General features: G+C 53.7%; 5 protein-coding genes across 5 annotated transcripts; 3 read left to right on the top strand and 2 right to left on the bottom strand.

The window, feature by feature from the left end:
- Positions 1 to 74: 74 nt before the first annotated feature.
- On the top strand, positions 75 to 1,160 carry N0V96_009554 (uncharacterized protein; the record flags this gene model as incomplete). The annotated part of the gene is made up of 3 exons (XM_065758679.1): positions 75 to 191; positions 252 to 452; positions 522 to 1,160. 3 exons carry the CDS (start codon positions 75 to 77, stop codon positions 1,158 to 1,160), a joined length of 957 nt encoding a protein of 318 aa, XP_065612744.1.
- Positions 1,161 to 1,980: 820 nt separating this feature from the next.
- N0V96_009553 (uncharacterized protein) lies at positions 1,981 to 3,546 on the top strand (the record flags this gene model as incomplete). The annotated part of the gene is made up of 1 exon (XM_053190226.2): positions 1,981 to 3,546. The coding sequence occupies one exon, from the start codon at positions 1,981 to 1,983 to the stop codon at positions 3,544 to 3,546; it is 1,566 nt and encodes a 521-aa protein (XP_053052156.2).
- Positions 3,547 to 3,764: 218 nt separating this feature from the next.
- Positions 3,765 to 5,817, bottom strand: N0V96_009552 (uncharacterized protein; the record flags this gene model as incomplete). Its single annotated transcript, XM_065758678.1, has 6 exons — positions 3,765 to 3,889; positions 3,944 to 4,068; positions 4,140 to 4,442; positions 4,520 to 4,736; positions 4,813 to 5,752; positions 5,812 to 5,817. 6 exons carry the CDS (start codon positions 5,815 to 5,817, stop codon positions 3,765 to 3,767), a joined length of 1,716 nt encoding a protein of 571 aa, XP_065612743.1.
- Positions 5,818 to 6,250: 433 nt separating this feature from the next.
- On the bottom strand, positions 6,251 to 7,494 carry N0V96_009551 (uncharacterized protein; the record flags this gene model as incomplete). The annotated part of the gene is made up of 2 exons (XM_065758677.1): positions 6,251 to 7,441; positions 7,486 to 7,494. The coding sequence occupies 2 exons, from the start codon at positions 7,492 to 7,494 to the stop codon at positions 6,251 to 6,253; spliced, it is 1,200 nt and encodes a 399-aa protein (XP_065612742.1).
- Positions 7,495 to 16,167: 8,673 nt separating this feature from the next.
- On the top strand, positions 16,168 to 16,740 carry N0V96_009550 (uncharacterized protein; the record flags this gene model as incomplete). The annotated part of the gene is made up of 2 exons (XM_053190223.2): positions 16,168 to 16,327; positions 16,487 to 16,740. 2 exons carry the CDS (start codon positions 16,168 to 16,170, stop codon positions 16,738 to 16,740), a joined length of 414 nt encoding a protein of 137 aa, XP_053052153.2.
- Between the last annotated feature and the right edge of the window lie 436 nt (positions 16,741 to 17,176).

Here is a 17,176-nt window from a genome sequence, read left to right as displayed (position 1 = left end):
GACTGTCATTTCTTGTACCTGCTGTCGTTTGTCAGAAAAGAACATATAGAGATTTGGGCAGCATCGGGAGCAACATGCCACTCACCATTCAACCCCTCCATCCCACCTTCGCGGCAGAGATCCGTGGCGTTGACTTCTCCAAGCCGCTGACAGAAGAAGTCTTTCAAGAGATCCAAGCAGCCATCACAAAGGTCTGCATCAATGACCTTCTCGTAGTCTTCAAGACTTGTCGCTAATCGTTCGAGGTGTAGTATGGAGTCTTGGTATTCCCAGCAACAGGCCTAGACGACGAACGCCACGTCGCCTTCGCCAGCCTCTTCGGCCAACTCGAGCGCCACAAAGACACTGGCGCGCCGTCGCGGATGAGTCTGCCCGAGTTGACGGACCAGGGTAATGTTGACGCCAACGGCAACGTCATCGGCTCTCAAGATCCACGGGCTCAGATCAGCAAGGTATGTCTCTCCCGACTGGTATCGAACTAAAGTAAGTACTCGGAAGCACCATCTCTGATGTTTGAGCAGGGCAACACGCTCTTCCATGTCGACAGCAGCTTCAACGCCCAGAGAGCAAGTTACTCCGTCCTCTTGGCCCACGAGATCCCTCCATTGGAAGCGGGCGGCAACACTGACTTTGCCGACACGCGTGCGGCATGGGATGAGCTTCCCGAGGGGTGGAAGCAGGAACTCCTTTCGAAGAATTACGTCGCCGGACACTCGTTCTGGTATTCCCGCAAAAAGGCTTGCCCTGAATTCTTTGCAAAGCTTGAGCCGGCGAAGCACCCGATGAGCAAGCACAAAGTCGCCCAGCTCCATGAGGCCAGCGGGAGGATGAACCTGTTTGTTCCGTCGCACTGTCACCACATTGAAGGTCTCGAGGGTGATGTAGGAAGGGAGAAGCTGGAGTACCTTTACCACCACGCCACGCAGGACAAGTTTATGGTTTCGGTTCCGTGGAAGCAGGTGGGTGATTTGGTCATGTGGGACAACACTTGTACTCTCCATCGGGGGACGCCGGTGGTCGGGAGCTATAGGAGGGATATGAGGAGGGCGACGGTGCTGGATGGGAGCCAGGAGGCTTGGGGCCTCAACGAGAAGGTCGAGAAAGACTTTGCGTTTGCGGGTGAAGTTATGGCTGATGTATTTCGATGTTTGTCTGCTTGATATCTTGCGATGAGGCGAAAGCAGTTAGAAGATAGCCAGCCTGTCCTTCGGCTTCTCTCGAGGTGAAATTACCTCTCAACAGAACTGTTTTCAATCAGCAAGACGTCCATTTACCAGTCCAGCTTTGACTCACTTTCAGATACATTAAAGCCTTTTTGAGTCTCTTTAACTCTATCAACAACCCATCGAGTCTTTTGATATCAAAGACTTTGCAGCAACCCAGGCTGCGAGTATGTCAACTCCATTCAAACGCAACCTGCTCAGTTCCAACAAAGCAACGCCTTGCCTTCTCGATTCGAAGATTCTTTTCTTGTCTTTCTTTTGCCGGGTCCCTCCGATACTCCAAGGCTGTGTCCCCGCCACCCGTCCAAGTGACCCGTCCCGTCAACACTTAGTTACCTCAACTCACCACAACCCCCCAACACGGGCACGGGAAGAGAGTACTTCAAGTCTCCGTCCTCGATAGGCAACCTCTGAAAGGCTCTTTCCGTTTGGTTTGACCGCCCATCACGTGGTCAACGACCTTTGAGTGGCCCAAAGGGGGTTGTTTCCTCCCCTTTTCGAGGCATCGCAATGGAGAAGGAGGCAGACTCGGCCCGGAATGGAAGCAAAGCAGAGAAGGACCCCCAAGGCACCTCGTCCCTTCTTCCACACTTCACCTCGCGTTTCCTCTTTGCCTTGTCGTCACTGAGGAATTTCACCATTCCATCTTCGGCGCACCTCAAACGCCTTCCACTCTTCCCCATCACCAACGACTTCCTTCACTTTCTTCTCCTCAATCCTCCATCGCAACACGCGGCAGCCGAGCCTCCAAGATACCATGGCTGACACCGCGGACTTGATCACCTGTGATGATCTAGCGGCCAAGATCAAGGCTGTTCTCTCCAAGAAGCTCGCCAGAAACGAATCGGCTCCCGATGCTCCTCGTTCTGTCATTGTACAGCGCAAATTCATCAAGATCAAGATGAACCGTCACAACCTCGCTACCATGCCCAACGAGGTCCTTGGCATGATCACTTCGCTCTGCCATGATCACACGGGCGGTGGTCGCGAGAACCTTCGCAACCTCTGCCTCGTGAGCAAGCGCATCCATGACATCGCGCGTCGCGAGTTGCACTTTATCGCTCCGATCCAGACTCCAAACCAGCTCGCTTGCATCGTCAGAACGCTTATCGAGAACCCCTCTGCCCGAAAGCTCATCCATAGCGTGCTCATCAGCATCGACACGAACAACTTCACCGGCAAGAATGCGGCGGCCCCCACTTACCGCCACTGGTCGTCCTCGGAGCTGGATGACTCCAAGCTTTCGACGCGCGATCGCCAGCTTCTTGTCCTCTGCAAGGCTACCTGCGGTAGCAAGGCTCCCGAGAACCTCCAGTGTGTTCTCGGTCTCTTCATGTTCCTGTTGGAGAACACTCACCACCTCACGATCTACGTCGATAACTACCTCTCCATTGTCGACCGCTTTCTGACCGCTGGTCTCTGCATTCTTGCGGCCAATTCGTCCAACAACCTCGACTACTCGCCACTGTTCCCTTCCCTGGCAAGCTTGGACCTGGTCAGCAAGACCTGGCTCCAGAGATCCAGCCAGACCTTCTTCGGCAAGGTCTTTCAACCCACCTTGGCCCTTGCGGCTTCTTCGCCTCTGCTCGTCGATTTCGGTTTCAAGGGACCCGAGGGCGAGCTGACCCGCGTTCTCATGCAGTGTGGCTCTGATGTCAAGTTCCCCTTCAAGAAGATCTTGTTGCGTGGTAGCGACTGGACCGCCTCGAGCCTCTGCGTTCTGCTCCGCCGTTGCCCGAAGGTGGTTCATCTCGAAGTCGAGACGATCCCAGACAGCAACAACCACTTGATTGGACAGAACATCAACAAGGTCATGCCCAAGTATTGCCCCAAGCTTCGAGTCCTGTCAATCCGCTTCTTCGGAAACAAGGAAGACTTCTTCGGTCACCGTTCTACCCTGACCTGTCTTCCCAAGATGGACAACCTGAGAGAGCTCCGCATTGAGATCGATTCTTTCGTTCGCGAAATCAAGTACCTTGGCGATCTCAACCTTGCTGAGAAGCTTCCTGACAGACTGGAGAAGCTCTTCCTGGATGCTTCGTCCGTGAAGTTTCCGGGTAAAGTCACGTCCAAGGCCCCCGCGGTTCTTGTGTACAAGGAGGACGTGAAGAGAGTCATCAGTGGTCTCTGCGAGACGCGTGCGGAGGAGATTCCTCTCCCCCGCCTCGACACCATCGCCATCGGTTGCAAGTACAGCAAGCCGAAGCAGTGGACCAGAGTCGCCAATGACACCATGGCCGACACTGATGCCAAGCTCCGCGTCTACACCGCCGCCGACGCCAAGACCTTGTGGGCAAAGTCTTTCGACCAGATGAACGTTTGAATTGTATCGAGGCCGCACCGATGAAGACATGGCAGCTATGGTTTGGCAAGGGGTATCATGACGAGACTCTGTGCAAAGGAAGCTGGCACCAATAAGGGTGGAGGTCCAAAAGGAGAACACGGATGGCTAGGGTGACTGCTGTGAAAGCTGGATAAACAAGTCTGGAGGCCAGGATGGGGAATGGGGCCCGATTTGTGTACTCTCGCGGGTATTTAGCTTTAGCAGTCCAATACTTTGGCCATGACTTCTCTTGACAGGCTCCAAGCCGATGATAGTTCTCCCAACATCTGGATCAGATACTGGTTCTCTTCTGTGATGTTAAATGCCTTGGCCGAGCGACTCGCTTGGACAGCGCCGTATACAAACACGAGTGGTGCATGTTGAAGCCCGTACTGACTTCGATAGGTGCGCACCAGGGAAGTGACGTGCTGCGCGGATGTGACGCAGTAAGACCGTGGCCTTTCGTCCGCGTCGCTTCCCCCAGATGCCATGGCCTGGTCATAGTTCAAGGCGATGCGAACACTGTGGAATTGAAGGCTAATGCGATTTTTTTAGAAGCAGACGGGGTCACATCTTATGGAAGGTCGACATACTGCAATGCCAACACTCCTGGTATCGTCTTCGAGGACGATCCACCCCATTTATGCCACTTTGCAAAGTCGGGCAGCGATTCGCGCCACCGGTTGAGGTCTAGGTTCAGGTTATCGAAGCAGACTCGCCGACCAAGGTCGTCTAGGTTGGAGCGCGGAGAGAAGAGCGTCGACATCATTCTCTCGATGATGCGCGATAGGCGGATTTGTTCGTGGAGGTAGGGGATCATGGAGCTCGCTCGTGCGGATTCTCTGTATTCTTCGTCGAAGCCTACGGGGCGCCAGAGTTTCATTTCGGGAGGCTCTCTGGGGACGACATATTAGACTACATCTTCTGGGCGAGGATAAAAGGCAGAGACGAGGTAGGAGAGGGAGTCACGAACGGCAACGTTTCCATGGGCTGGACCTCGGCGTCGTCGTAGACTAGGTACACGGGCCGGCCGAGGATCAGACTGATGAGCTTGTCGGAGATGTAGCAGCCCCAGTAGATCCGCCTGCGGATCTCGACGTCTTCAGGTGTTGCCAGGGATAAGTCGTGTTGGACCCAATCTTCGGGATCTCTTTGGAGGCCGAGGTCCTGGGCCATGCGGAAGGCGATTCCTTGGTCGGACGTCCAGTCAGTCTTTTGTCACGAGCGAAGCATTACGAGAGACTCTCGCTAGATACGTGGGCTCACCAGAGTACCCCCAACCCTTGGACAAATTACCCCTCCCGATTTCGTAGAGCGCAAGACATAGGAACGCCTGCACGGTAGCGACGCTCGGCCTCGTAAGCCCCGTCACCATGATGATGCTTTCCGCCGCGAGGAAGAATCGCTCGCTCGTGGCTTTTGTCTCGAGGCTTACCAGCGCGCCAAGCGCGCATATTGAGAGGAGTAGTGCGGGAGACCAGTATTTTCTGTCATTCCTACCATTATTGGCATCACCATTACCGTCGGCATTGCTGAAGTGGTCACGGAGGAAGGCCTCTCGGTAGATGAACATGAACTGCGGGTATTGCCAGCGGAAGAACTGGGTCAGGGATTGCAGAACTGTGGAAGAGGATGGGCCGTCGATGCCAAAGTGTTGCATTACGGATTCAAAATTTGATTCGATGCCGCCTCCTCGGAGGAGAGCGGCGACAGTGACGGTGGAGGGGTCCTTTGGGTCTTTGGAGGAAGAAGAAGGGAGATCGATGCGGAAGATGGAGGTTGCGCCATGGTAGATGAGGGAGCCTTCGAGGCCTAGCTCGAGGTTTGCGCTTGAGCGAGCGTGGATGCCGAGGTGAGATATGTAGTCCCCTGGTGCCGGTGCCGGTGCCGGTGCCGGCGGTGCTGCTTCATCCCTTTGTACGTCTTCTTGAGCTTTGTTAGAACTACTGGCAAGAGAAATTTCCTGTCTCTCTGCAGCTGCCGTAGAGTTGAGCATCTCCTCCCGCTGCTCTGGCGTGGCGACACGGAGAGATTGAACAAAGGTCTCGAGCCATGATATGCGGGACTCGAGGCTCGCGACGTACTCGTGAGAGGCCGGGACGCGTTTACGATCTACAGGGCGGTATTCGCAAGGCGTATTGGACGTGCTGCAGTTTTGGCATGGTTCGGTGCGGGAGCACTTAAACTGGCGAGATGTCTCAGCGAACTATTGGAGAGAGGATTGTGAAGGGATCAACTTCGTTGATGCTACTGACTTTTCTGTACTGGCATCTCTTGCATCTGGATGTTTATTTAGAAACATGTATTCTATGGTGAGGCAGGCTGTAGCTTACGATATCCTTTTGGTGGGTTTCAGGGGTGTGGTCTGGTCGTCTGAAGGCATCGCTCAGGCGGGAGCCAATGCCGGCTTGAGAAGGATGAGGTTGTTGAAGGTGGGAGGTTGAGGTGAGGATGGGAGGTGGCCGATGCGGGATGCTTCTCACTGTTTTTTTAGTGGACTTGCGCTAGAGCGTCCCCCCATGCCGCTATTGCCTCCCTGGCTCTGAGGGTCAACATTTTAAGGATTGCGACATTCAACAGAAAAGAAGTCTTCAAAGATCATCATGGAAGACTGTCTGCGAGTTTCTTTCATTCGAAAACAGCGTTAATTGAGAGTCAAGACTGTCAGTTTGTCTCTTTCATCGTCCCCTTTGCCTGCGCATCACTAACACGGCGGGATGCCGCTTTCAAGCCCTGTCCGGATCACCGCCATCAACCTCTCGACATCTTCCAGGTTGCTATAAAAGCCAAACGAGACTCTGATACCGGTCCTGAACTTCGTCGCTACGATTCCTGATGTCTCCAAGAGTTTAGACCACCTCGGGTCCTGCAAACGAAGAACATGAAGATGTGGCGCGTGGTGTCTCCTCTCGCTGGGCCCAATAACACCAACGCCTAATTTGGCGCAAGATTGTCGCAGCGCGTCTCCGAGATTATACAAATGCCGCTCGAGGTTTTTGGGGCCCATCACTTCGAAATAGAACTGGAGGAATGCCCTCGCGGCCACAGCTGAGATGAAGCTCATGTTGGCATGCTCGTACCGTCTCGCGGTAGGGTGGAAGATAACAGGGCCTTGGGGGACCGTGAAGTCTTCCGACTCGCCGACACTGCTCACGCCGCTGTAGCCTACAATGGGTGGCACCGGATCCATCTCTTGTATGACCTTAGTATCAACGTACAGCGCCGCGAACCCAGTCGGCGAGTTGAGGCCCTTGTGTAGGCTAAACGCCGCCGCTGAAACCCCCAATGCTTTCACATCGACGGCGGCAAAACCGACTTGTTGCGTAAGGTCCGCGAGAACGTGGATTCCCCTGTGCCTGAATGCCGCGCAGACATCCGCGACATCGTTCCGTTGTCCTGTGTGGAACATGATGGAACTCAGCCCAATCGCCCTGGTCTTCTCATCGACATACGGCGCAAAGGTATTCTCGTCCGCTGCTACCGGGTTCTCTGGGTCTGTAGGGACGAGTCTAACTTCCAGCCCAGCCGAGCGCAGTGTCAGCCAGGCGAACGCTTGGTTCGGGTGTTCGCAGTCGAGGATCACGATGTTGTCGCCTGGTTGGAACGTGAGACCGCGGATGAAGCTTCCCAGGCCTTCAGTGGTGTCCCTGACGAAGGCGATGGTTGATGGGTCTGTGTTGATGTACCTGCCCAGGAGTTCCCTCACTGCTTCAACATCTTCTTTCCAGTGAGGCTTTGGAGAGGGGCTGTGCAGAGCTTCCGAGCAAAAACGGGAGATGGCTTCGTTGACGATAAGGTTTGAGGGGGGCATGAAGGCTGCGTTGAGATGTGTTGTCTTGCCGCTTGAGACTAGGGGTACCAGGTGGCGGAAGAGCTCAAAGTCTGGAGCGGTAGGCTGATGGGTTGAGAAGGTTTTGGCGATGCTTTTGGACGCTGGACGTTCGACATCGAACAGGTCTTGGGTGCTTGAAGGTGCCATGACTACAAGTAGTTGCCCGAGACTGAGACGAGTGTGGTATGGATTCTGGCGAAGGAGAAGAGAGTTGAAAGGTGCGAGATGATGGATCCATTTCGAGTGTGCGTTTCCAATAGCTGCCCGGCTCTATTTTATATGAATCGCATCCAAAGCTCACAAAGTCCAGTCATCACACACAATCCAGGTTCATTCAGACGACTGACAGCCTTCTTAGAGACCATAGGAAGCCCGCTCCGGACCAGTGCTGCCGACTCTCCACAATGGAGTTGCAACTCCATCCAGTCAGGACTTCTGCTAGTGGCCCACTACTTCCTTTTCCGGCGTGTGTCCGGCGATGGCCCGGAGCGGACTTGGAACTCCATAGTGGAGATGACGAGATCCTCCGGCGCTACGGGGATACCTGCGATGTCGGCACATGTCATCATCATACGCAGTGTATCTCAGATATTTCCGTATGGCTATATTGTTCAAGACCTGTCGAATGGAACGAATCCAGGCCTTCGTGTTTGTCAAGGTTCACCGGGGCTTCATAGGAACAGTCCAGATGCCCACCTCTAGGCCAAGGCTTCCAACTCTCAGAATCAACGGGCCCTTCTTCTTAGGTAGTCAGCAATTGGGAAGTTTATGACGAAGGGTGTTATGACCGTTTGAGTAGACTCTTCAGCCTGTTGAGTGGTCACGATGTGTACCTCTTTCCGCATTTCGTTGGACGCCATGCAAGTGATGAGGAAGGCAGGCATGAAGCGAGAGGCAAAGGGCCATCACAGCTGGAAGGAGGCATCTCATATCTCATCTTCTTTCTTGCTTCAAACTACCTCAACTACCGACTGTCTTCTTGACCGACCCCAATCTTATCCACTTCGTCTATTCCCATCACTTCTCCATTGCTTCTCTCGCTTCTCTGTTCCCCAACGAGACCATCCATTCGACAGAACACCCGTCTACCAGCATCCAAATACATAATACGACAACTGCAGCCTTTCCTACACCCTCTTATTGATTGATGGCCTTTCGAGAAGACGTTCATCAACAGTCAATCAACCAATCATCAGACTCGAACCTCCTCGCCCCCGACCTTTTGGCGACCCCATAACAAGAATCGCGTCTACAACGGCTACATGGCCACTTGACATCAGAGGTCATGGCGGGCGCTACTTTCTCATCACTGCCGAGCGAGCTCATTACAATGATTGCCCGCCAGTGTGAAGATGCCCACCCTCTCTGTCTCGTAAATCAGAGAATACTCCCGTCAGCTCAACAGGGTTTATATTTCACCATCAACCTTCCGCACACGCATTACAACCAACTGGTACTTCTCGTCCGAACGTTAGTTGAAACCCCACATCTGCGTCGCTTGATCCGCGAAGTCGACATTTCATTAGGCCCGGACGCTTACTACGACCCAAGCAAGATGGAAACGCCAACAAATCTCACCAACTGGCACAGGTCTAAACTCGACGAAAGCAAGCTCTCGGACACTGAGAGGCATATCCTGCTACTATACAGACAGTACGCGACGTTGTCTCGATCAAATCCACCACTCGCCGTTGGGTTGCTGGTGGGCATATTGCTCTGCTTTGGTCACAGAATTTACTCCCTCACAATTTCTCAGATTCAAGTCTTCAACCCCACTTCCCATGCAGTTCAACTGATTGGATTGCGGTCAATCTTGTTGGTTGCCATTTCAACGTTCTCCGTCGGGAAGCAGAGGGTCTGCCCAGAACTAAAGTCGCTTTCCTTGCTCCCTAGCCCGATCCACACACTGCCTCATTGTCTTTTGGGCTCAACTTTCAGATTTCTGGAATACTTCGTCGCTCATCCGACTCTGACGACTTTTGTTTCCTCGTGCGATCGTGGCGTATGGGGTCTATCTGGCCATCTCGGTGATGCACCATTTCTTCCCACGAAGCAACTCATACTTCGGCGTACGGGTTTGAGATCTGCAACTCTCGGCAAGGCCCTAAGAAGGTTCCCAAAGCTCACACATCTCTTCGTCGACTTCGATCCGGGTCTGAGTTGGGTTCGGACTTTGAGTGGCCTTGGCTCAGTAACAGATTCCGAGTTGGGCGCCGCGATTACGAAATGTTGTCCTTGCATCGAGCATCTGACCTTAAAGGTCTGTGAGCAGGGAGATTTGAAGTTCTTTGGCGAGAACCCTACTCTAAAGATTCGCTCTCTGATAAACAGCACATTGAACCTGTCCGGCCTGAAGGTATTCCGCAGCAGAATTGCGATGTACTATTCGCTCCTCAAGACACTGGATGAACGCGCTGCGATGGTCAAATGCTGGCTGCCTCGGCAAGCGGAAACGCTTTTGTTGGATACCACGGACACCAAAGAGGATGTGATGGGCGTACCTTACTTTGAAGGTGTGAAATCTCTTGTCCTATCTCTCTGCCAAGCACATCATGAGGACCACCTTCGCTTCCGAACCGTGGTCGTCACCGTCGGCACTGGAGGCAACATTGACTGGAATGAAGTATTCAAAGAGGCCAGGGAGTATGGAGCTGGAACTGACTTCCGACTGATGGTCGTCTTCTTTCCTGCGATGCTTCGGGCTTTCTGGGACGACACTTGGAGACAAGGGATTGATATTCCAGCCTCGTTATCAGCAGGAAATCAGTATGAGAATGAGGTTGTTGATTCTGGATGATGATTGGGAGGTCTCTGGTCAGAAACATAGGGTGTGGGTCTATGGCATTATCTGGTAGGTATTCAGGAGACAAGTCCGTGGTGACTGAAGTTACTAGGGCGAGGGCCGCAAGGTCGGGCTAGTTATCTGTGTAAGAAACATTCAGATGGCCCAAATGACGCACTCTGATGATTCTAGATGTCCCAAGCCCATCTTGTGTCCGATGAACGCTGTCGCTCCACTTGCGGCAGATAGATGCCATTCACACTCACGCCAGCGTGTTGCAGCTACTCTACGTGGTATCTGATCTTGAGAAGAAACGCAACCCCACCATCGTTCGGCGGACTTACGTGACAATCCCATGCAGCCTTCTTTACATGTTTGCGTGATGGTTTGGCCGAGCGGCCCGCCCGGGCCTGATGGGATAGTTTTGGTCCTCTGAGAGATTTTACAATAAAGCAAGGTACCTGAACTTGATGCCATCACGTCTAGATATTCAATCGTAGTGGAGATTCTCGACTTTGCCCAAGTACCTTAACGCCGATGGACCACGTGACTGGATCTTCCGACGAGTTCCGAGTTTCCGGTGCACGTGCGTCGATGTCACCCGTTCCGACATTAGCCGATCGCTGCCCGAAGCGGTCACTAACGTCTTGCTGCAGCGGTTTCTGATAAAGATTCTCACACGGCGCCTTGATGTATTCGCGATTGACAGAACTGATTGTTCCTCGTTGTGGACGAGCAAGTAGGTCTTCGAGGATTATTGAGCAAGTTTCTCCAATGCGCGCAGTTTGCAGATCAGCTCAGCAAGATGCAATTTCACCGAGAAAGCCCAATCCGAGAGCCTGCAAATGCTCGCTTTCACTGACTGCGGTTTGCGGCACGGTGCAGATGCGGACGAGAGGGTGTACGGATACACTAGTAACACGACATAGGCTCCAGAAGTTGGAAGCGTCCCATTCCGCCAGTCTGTTTTTAGGCCTGACCAGAGCGGTCTGGAAAGTTCGCCTCCCATCGACATCGGCCGCCATCGGCGGCATGCCCTCGCAGCATTGGGACTAAAGAGAACGGCGCCGTTTGAAGCCTCGAAATCGCTAGCATCGTGACTAAGAAAACACTCCGACGCGGTTGGCGGCACCAGTCAACAGGAAAAGGTGGTTGGGACGGGAACAGGGCAGGTCCAGCACTGCAGCAGCAACTCTAGGTGTACACACGCAGGAGGGTCAATGCACCCAGGGTGTTAGAGCCGTGGGGTTCGCCGTCTGAGTGGTGGGGTTTGTCTCCTCCTGGCTGGTCGCTAACTTGCTGAAGAAGCGGTGATGAAGAACGGCCGAGTGATGAAGAAGAGCCGAAGAACGCACAAGAGAGATCTGAGACCGTCGATAGGTGGCTCCGTCATACCGTCCAGGCAGGCGATGATCTACCACAGAATTACCCGATCATGCGCGCATCTCGGACTCGAAAATTGATAACGGCACAAATGCCTCGAGGGCCTTGCCGTGACCAGCATGCCAATCCGAGTCTCAGCTACATCGGTACATCGCAGAGCGAGTGGTGAAGATTCACGCACAAAGGCCGCAACTCGAGACAGCCACACACACCGCAGGCCCAGAGTGACAGGACAGACGTCACAGCCACGGGTACCCCTCACTCGCCCGTCCATCATAGTGCTACAGACAGTACCCCTCCATCAATGTTGGCGCAGCGCTTGGAGCAGCTTGCAGCAGTTTACGGGCAGGCAAAGGATGGGATACCCCTCCCTCCTCGCTATGTACAAGTGCGTCCGACGTCAGCCGTCAGGACAAAGATTCAGGGTCCTGCTTGAACGAGGACCGTTTGCTATCGGCGTCATACCGTTATCTCTGCTTGTCTCTCGATGCCAGTCTTGTTTTGGCGCTGCCTGTCTGTCTCACAATAATACAGTCCTCCCAGAGCAACTTCTAGAAGATGCGACTGGATGCCACGGGATGCCTACCTGCTTCGGCAATATCTCAAGAGATACGAATCTCATCTCATCATCCTGCCAGGGTCAGCTGCAAACGATGCATTGAGGAACAAATGGCCGAATCCTAGCGCCTCCCGCACAAAAGACGCAACCCACCTGAACCTTATCCGGCAACGATGTGTTGAGATAAGAAAAGGTTGACAATTGGGAAGCATCGCAGTGGTCTTTGACCCCGTCGTGCCCGTCAGCCAGGATTGGTTTGGGCGGCCGAGGCGATTCGCGCGGCGCAAAAAGGGCAAAAAGACCTCCCCCAAACCAACTGCCCCCCCATGGGCCATTCCATGGACATCCATGCCGGGCCAAGTTCCAGCCCCGAAAGAAAAGGGAGACGACTGGCTACCGTCAACGCACAAAGACCGCAAACCCCACCGAGGCACCCCTCGCCAACAGGTCGCCAGTCCCGAGCCACGACGCTGGCTTGACTTGGACTACGTTTCCGCACAAACGGCGCACCCGCCCAATGACGGGCCCCCGATCCGGTCCCATCTGGCCACCCTCATCTGACATCTGACCCCTCCTCCTGCTACTCCCAGTGTCCCCTCCTCTGGGTGACTATCCGAGCTGCTAGGAGGAGGCTCTGGATATATAAGTGCGCGGCTTCTTACCTTTCTTCATCCGCCTTTGATCTGATCTCCACAACGTCAACATCCAAGTCCATCACGTCAACTACAACAATAACACCTTTTTTAAACCCCCCCAAACCAAACCAACAACCATCAAAATGAAGGGTGACTGCGGCTGCTCCGGCGCTTCTACCTGTATGTACCTACCCTTACCCCCTGCCACCGCAACGGTGTTGTCGGCGGTCAGTCACTGGAGACCAAGACGCTAACCTGTCTCAGGCAACTGCGGCTCTGGCTGCTCTTGCTCCTCTTGCAAATAAACGCCTCTTCCCTTGACGACGACCTATGATACGTTGCTGCTTTACTGCGGTTTCGCTTTCTCTCGATACGACGACGAAATGAGTTCTTGAATTCGGGATATGGGTTACGACTTGGTTTGATGGTAGCTGGCATCGGCGGATAGTGTCTTTTCTGATCGATGGACCTATTGGCATGTTTAGTCACTCACTTGAGCAATACATCTTTTGAGACGCCGAAAGTCTGTTCCTATGTCCCACTGCTGTGAGGTTGCATGTGCTGTTTGCTGCTCTTGATCCCTTTCGGAACCATTCCTTGACTTGAGGAACTGCTGAATGGCGATGTCGTCTTCGTGATAGCCAATTTCCAAGATACAGAAGCCGGACGACAAAAGCATGCGGTCCCCGTCGCTTTATATAACTCGCCCAACCCTCAAGGTGCCAATAGCGTCAACCTTGATCGTCTCATCAAGGTCACGGCCAAGGCTGTCAAGGTGCGTGTCGCCAAATGTCTCAATCACTCAATTCTCTGTCTGCCTGGCCTCCAGTCTTCTACCTTGAACCTCTGACCGCTCCTATGATGAATCCGAGCCCCGCCCCTGCCCCGCCTTGGCTCCCCTTCGACTGGGACCCCTCCGAAAACCCCCTGAGAGCAAGTGTGCCTGTGCCTGTGCCTGTGGTGCCCGTGGTGTGGTGCTTGTGCAGCCACAAAGAAGATCGTCACATCAACTCAAAACACACCTCACATCACCCACGACAACCAGTCAATAAAACGTGGGGTGGCCAACACAAACACAGCCTTTGCTACATCTACGACGACATCGTTACGCCAGACCGCCAGCTTATACCGGGGACCATCACGCCAGTGGCGTAACCAGCGCGTTCCAGCCCTTCAAGCTTCCCAGGCTTCTAGCCAAGAAAGTCCTGGACTAGAAAGAGGAACCAGACAGAGCAAGACAGAGAAGAGGGGTCTGAGTTCTGGCCCGGCCCCATGAGGCGATGCCACGAACGGAACGCATCGGTCCTTGCCGCAGGCCACGGCCTCCGTTCCCCGCCAATACCCTCTCTTTTTGGTGTTCCTCTCGAGACCCTGATAGGCTGGACCTGCTTTTGCTGGGGACCAAAGAATCCAATGGGCAGAAAAAAGAGTGGTTCCAGGGAAAACCTCATGCCACATGAATGGACGACATGTTCAGAACCCGCGACGCGAAGCCTCCACCTCTATTTTCCGTGACCAAGAGGAGCGAGTAAAGGGAACCAAGAGGAGGCCAGGTAGCTCTTCGTGTCTTTGTTTTTGTTACAGTGGTGAAAACAAGAGAAGCAGGCCTCCACGGCGTCCTGTCTTGAGCTATCCCAGCGTCATGCTCTCAAGTCTGAAGCACCAAGAAACCACTCCCCTTCTGCAGCTTCGAAAGAGTGGACTTTTAGGTAGGTCTCAGATGACGAGCTCTATTCTTCCCTTCTCCACTTCCTTCTGTAGCCCAATTGTCTTCAGGAACAGGGGGGGACAAGCTCTGTAGCGCGTTAGTCGTGGCGTGCCGAACCCGACTTTATGCTTGATTCTGGGCCTTTTGTTTACTTTCACTCCAGTCCACTGCTCTCACGGTCTACCTGCCTACGATGCCCAAATACGCGGGCACATTGAGAGGCAACCTACGGCTCATGGCGAGTCGCCAAGAAGTTCACGCTTCTCGTCTCCAGCCGAAGCAAGCGCGCGGCTGCCTCCCAATTCCTCTGCCCAGACTCTTCCACACACACACACGGGCCATGATGCCACACCCCAAGCTTCAAATTGGCCTATGATTCCTCACCTTCTCAGTTCATCTTGCTTCTACGGAGTTTAAGTACACAAAGAACAAGAGACCATACCCCTTCCCACAGGCGAAGATACAAAAAGCAGGCCGCGTCATCCAACACACCATAGAAACCTCTCGTGGCCTCTCAGTCGTCCCTGGCTCCCCCGTATCCAAACGTGTCCCAGTTTGTCCCAGTCGCACCCTGCATGAGAGGCGTGTCCCCTCATGTACGCCAAGCGGCCCCCATCGCGAGCCCTCGGCACCCTCGTGCCGGCGGGGTCGAATGGCAGTAGAACAAGAGCATCAATAGACTCGAGGCATGGCGTGGGGAGTGCATTAGAGGCATTGAGTAGCTACCTACGTTAGTCCTACCTACCTTAGTCTGTCAAAGCCAAAGGTAGCTCCTATTACGCCGTGGACATATTAGACACTCAATGCCGTACAGCCATACGAATATCCGTAACCCGGCATCGCCGTGACGTGAAAAGGGAACCAGAGCAGAGCTACCCTCCATCCATCCCACTTAAGCTCCCACCCCGCCGCCCCTCCATCGCCTAGCCTCACCCTCGCCTCGTCTTGCCCCCTGTCCAACCAACGAGCTCTCCTGGAAGCTCCCATGCCTGCCCCTTCCCCCCCTGTCAGCGGAGGAGGCTCTTGGCTCCATGAGCTACGTAGCAAGAATAGCCAGCACCGTGACACCACCTCCCATTGAAACCAGAGGTCACAGGTTGTGACATACTAGGCACAGAAACGAACCGAAGCTATGGGAAGTGAGCAATCCGGATCCAATTGGCTCGTGGATGTACACTAAAGCTAGCATCTCCCTATAGGGCCAGACGGGCAGGGCCAAGCAAGAGCCCAGATGTTGCCAATGGTTGAGGTATTCAGCTCCAGGTCCGTAGACAAGAGCATGAAGCTTCCCTGAGGTTCCCCGAGGTAGAAGCAGGGCGTGAACAGCGATTCCAGCCAAGGAGAAGCTCCCATCGTCAATGGAAACCCGCTCCCCCTCGTCCCAAGACCGCCATTTCCCACCTCCACGTGTCTGCAACAGAACGACAAAGTACCCAGTGAATACAATGGAGGCCTCTCTCTCTTCCACAGTTTCACTCCCCCTTGCTCCTCCTGAGCTTTCTATCTACAGCTTGGTGTGAATAAGGTTCCAGCCACAAGCTGCTGCTGCCCCCCATAACTCCTCCTTCCTAGGTAGCTGCTTCTCGTCATCCTTCCCTCCTGACAACACTTACATCTATATAAAGCTTTCCCATCCCCCACTCACCCGCAGCTCTTCTTCTTCCTTTTGACCAAACTCAATTTCTCTCAAACATCTAAACAAACAAACAAGCATCAGCCAAAATGTCCAACTTCCACCACTCCGCCCAGGACACCCGCGTCGACGACGGCCACATCCTCCGCGCCCGTCTCCAGAACGGCAACGGCGACTTCGTCGACGCCGAGTGCAACCTCAACGACTGCCTCGGCAACGACAACGGCCGTTTCGATTGGGGTGGCCGCGGTACGTCTAAATCCTCCTCCTCCTCTTCCTCCCCTTTATCCTCTCACACTCCCATACACACTCTACATCTCACTGGGGAAACCCGGGCTGCCTCCCCTTGACCAGTACCTCATTCCATGATACGAAGCAGCAGATTCACTAACGTATTCCTTTCCTTAGGCTTCGCTGATTCCGCCGAGAACATCCGCTTCGAGTTCGAGGGCGACCAGCCCATCCTCCGCGCCCGCCTCTTCAACGTCGAGGGCCAGGCCATTGACGCCGACGTCAATCTGTGCGAGCGCCTGTCCAACAACGACGGCAACTTCCACTTTGAATGTATGTCATACATACAGCAATCTCATTCTCTCGTTTCCACGAAACTAACAATGCCTTCTACAGAAACGAATCAAAATGAAAAACTCGATATGACATGAGCGAGGAAGATGAGATAATTGAATGGCATGGAGCGTTTTTCTTACGCGTGATGGAACGGGAATGGAAACTTCCTGATCCATACCGACCTAGAGTTCGGTCACGCAATGACTTAGGTAGCTGATAATTGAGCTACTTGCCCTGTTCAGGGCTGAATGAACCCTCTTTGCAATGTTGCTGATGTGAAGGAAAATGGCTATTTGAATAGGATCCCACATCGGATGTTGACGCTTGTTGGTATAAACCTTCACTCAGCCCTTCCAAAAGCAGTTCTGGTAGACTCATCATTCATGCTAATCGACTCGTTTCTCGTTCCCTCGTAAGACACATCAAAGGGTATGAGTAATCCTCAAAAAGCAAATCCATCCGATACGAACGCCAAATCAAAAATTCCCAACAGGATATTCTCCCTGGTCCATGGCCAAGCTTAGACCGTAT

The sequence above is a fragment of the Colletotrichum fioriniae genome (genome assembly GCF_027942845.1).
Source record: "Colletotrichum fioriniae strain IMI 355084 chromosome Unknown scaffold_12, whole genome shotgun sequence".
In the NCBI taxonomy this organism is placed as follows: Eukaryota; Fungi; Ascomycota; class Sordariomycetes; order Glomerellales; family Glomerellaceae; genus Colletotrichum; species Colletotrichum fioriniae.
Note: the sequence above shows the minus strand (reverse complement) of the source record. Positions and strands in the feature narration are given on the sequence as shown.